Genomic DNA, 2627 nt, shown 5'->3' with positions numbered 1-2627 from the left:
ATTGCCTAATAATATATTTTGTTTGGTTATTTATTTTAGAAATCACGTACATGAAATACATTTATTTTATTTATGACAAACTCTATATTTATTAAATTCTAAAATTATATCACATAGAGCTGGGTACGGGTCGGCAATATAGGCTAATATTCAAGGCATTGCGTGCCCCGTTTTATAACGGGTCATGTCATGTCGAGCTCATATATCTCTTCCATTAATAAAGTCCACGCACAATGCATCCCACATGCCATTCCGAGCTGAATCATTCCGTGATTGCGGACTCCCTTATTAATTTAAAGATTCTTTGTTACTCCCCCGTTTCTAAATATAAATGTACCACTTTGCCTGACACATATGCCGAAACACAACTTTGATAACTAATATTTCTAATTGTATAAATAGTTGATATAATAAATATATACTATGTTGACTACTTCAAAACATCTTCCATAATTAATAAAATTTTAATTTTGTATATTAATAAAAGATCAACTCAAATCTAAGTATATAAATAGTGCAAGTCCAAGTGACGCATTTTTTTAGAAACGAAGGGAGTAATTTCTTAAAAATTAAGCTTGGCGACGACGGACACGTCGGCCACTCATGCTCGTGTCAAGTTTCTAAAATGATGTTGCCCATGATCCATTGCTGCGGGGCTCTCGTGTCGTATCGGGTTTAAAGGATCTTGTGCCATTCCGGACCAATTTCTTATTAGGCTCGGGCTGCCAGCGTGCTAGCCCGACCCATGTCCTCCTTGCAAGACATTTGAAGATGCACAAGCCAAAGCAATGACCTAGTCAGGCTCGAGGAAACTCTCTATTCCAGGAAGGGAACCAATGACTATACAAAGACAGACAGACGGCTACCCTACCCCAAGAGGAGAGATGATCGTCCTGCCCCTTACTCCCGACCACAACAAGTAGCAGGGGTGGAAGAAGATGACGACACAGATTGGAAGAACAGTCCCGACTTACCTCCCAGAATTAATGAATACTCTTTTAGTGTTGACACTGTAGGTCTGATAAACCACCTGTCGAAGATGGGGAAAGCAGTACAATGGCCGCCAAAGTCCAGCAAGCCCGACTCAAAGAAAGACTCCTTAAAGTGGTGTGATTTTCATGCCGACATCGGTCATACCACCAATGAATGCGTGGCGTTGAGAAGAGAAGTCACCTACCTATTAAAGAAAGGATATCTCAAAGACATCATGTCTGACAAAGCTCGAGGCGTCATCAACAAAGACAACTCTAATTCTCCTTCACGACCTCCTCCACCTCCCCCTCATACTAAAACTGTTAATTTTATTGCTGGAGGTTCTGACATTTGTGGTTTAACTTATTCTACAACAAAGAGGCATTCTCGGGAGAACGAGATCGATAGACCAACAAGGGCGGTCGCCGAGAAGTATCTGACCCCTATATCCTTAGATGAATCTGATGTAGGGGACATCTCCGACAAGCACCATGACGGTCTGGTGATATCTATTCCTGTCGGGAATTGTATGATCAAACGGGTCCTTGTCAACAATGGAAGCTCCACCAAAGTTATGATGATTGATGCCCTTAAGGAGATGGGGCGGAATCCAGACACCGACGTCATTAAGAAATCTACAGTTCTGATAGGATTCAGTTGCGAAGAAAAAACCACTTTCGGAGAGGTCACGTTACCCGTCTACGCCCAGGGAGTCAACCAGCAGGTAAAGTTTTGTGTTATTGATTGCCCTTCATCTTAAAACATTATTTTGGGCAGGCCCTGGTTCATGTCATGAAGGCCATCCCGTCAACCTACCACCAAACCATCAAGTTCCCAACCCGGTGGGGAGTCCAAGAAATCAAGGGAGATCAACAGGAGTCCAAAGAGTGTTACAAAGCGGCACTGAAGCCCTCGGCCACCAACAAATCCTCATTATAGCAACTACAGTCCAGCTCCGGCCCTGCAAGTTACAAAGAACCAAAATCTGAACAACTCGACGAAGTCATCTTGGATCTTGCTAAACCAGAGATTTATTGGATGCGACGTGCCAGACGACATCAGGTCGGAACTCATAACATTTACCAAGGCCAACGCAGACTGTTTTGCATGGTCCCACGAAGATATGCCAGGAATCAGTCCAGAAGTCATCACTCATAAGCTCAATGTCGACCCGCATCATAAACCTGTCAAACAGAAACGACGGAATTTTGCCCCGGAGCGTAATCAAATCATCAATGACGAAGTTCAGCAGTTACTTGATACAGGGAAGATCAAAGAAGTCAAATACCCTGACTGGTTAGCCAACGTCGTGGTGGTCAGGAAAAAAATGAAAAATGGCGTGTCTGCATAGACTTCACCGACATCAATAAAGCATGCCCTAAAGATTCCTTTCCACTGCCCCATATTGATGCCATGGTCGACGCCACATCTGGTCATGAAATGTTAAGTTTTATGGACGCCTTCAGTGGGTATAACCAAATCCTAATGCACCCAGACGATCAAGAAAAGACCGCCTTCATCACGCAACGAGGAACTTATTGTTAAAAAGTCATGCCATTCGGTCTAAGGAATGCCGGTGCAACTTACCAGCGTCTCCTCAAAAGGATGTTCAAGAAACAACTGGGTTATACTATGGAAGTCTACATTGACGACAT

The 2627-nt window shown here is 43.2% G+C and overlaps 1 protein-coding gene across 1 annotated transcript; it reads left to right on the top strand.

Annotated features, from left to right (window-relative positions):
* The first annotated feature begins 836 nt into the window (after positions 1 to 836).
* On the top strand, positions 837 to 1911 carry LOC130469711 (uncharacterized). The gene is made up of 4 exons (XM_056839143.1): positions 837 to 919; positions 1017 to 1107; positions 1352 to 1696; positions 1750 to 1911. Exons 1-4 carry the CDS (start codon positions 837 to 839, stop codon positions 1909 to 1911), a joined length of 681 nt encoding a protein of 226 aa, XP_056695121.1.
* Positions 1912 to 2627: the final 716 nt, after the last annotated feature.

Source organism: Spinacia oleracea, chromosome 3 (genome assembly GCF_020520425.1).
Source record: "Spinacia oleracea cultivar Varoflay chromosome 3, BTI_SOV_V1, whole genome shotgun sequence".
Lineage (NCBI taxonomy): Eukaryota > Viridiplantae > Streptophyta > Magnoliopsida > Caryophyllales > Amaranthaceae > Spinacia > Spinacia oleracea.
Note: the sequence above shows the minus strand (reverse complement) of the source record. Positions and strands in the feature narration are given on the sequence as shown.

Excerpts from the sequence above, each read along its gene's own strand:
- LOC130469711 (XM_056839143.1), top strand. The coding sequence starts at position 837 with ATGACTATACAAAGACAGACAGACGGCTACCCTACCCCAAGAGGAGAG. Across the intron at positions 920-1,016 it reads CTTACTCCCGACCACAACAA|GTCTGATAAACCACCTGTCG; the intron begins GTAGCAGGGGTG and ends TTGACACTGTAG. Across the intron at positions 1,108-1,351 it reads AAGAAAGACTCCTTAAAGTG|AGGCATTCTCGGGAGAACGA; the intron begins GTGTGATTTTCA and ends TCTACAACAAAG.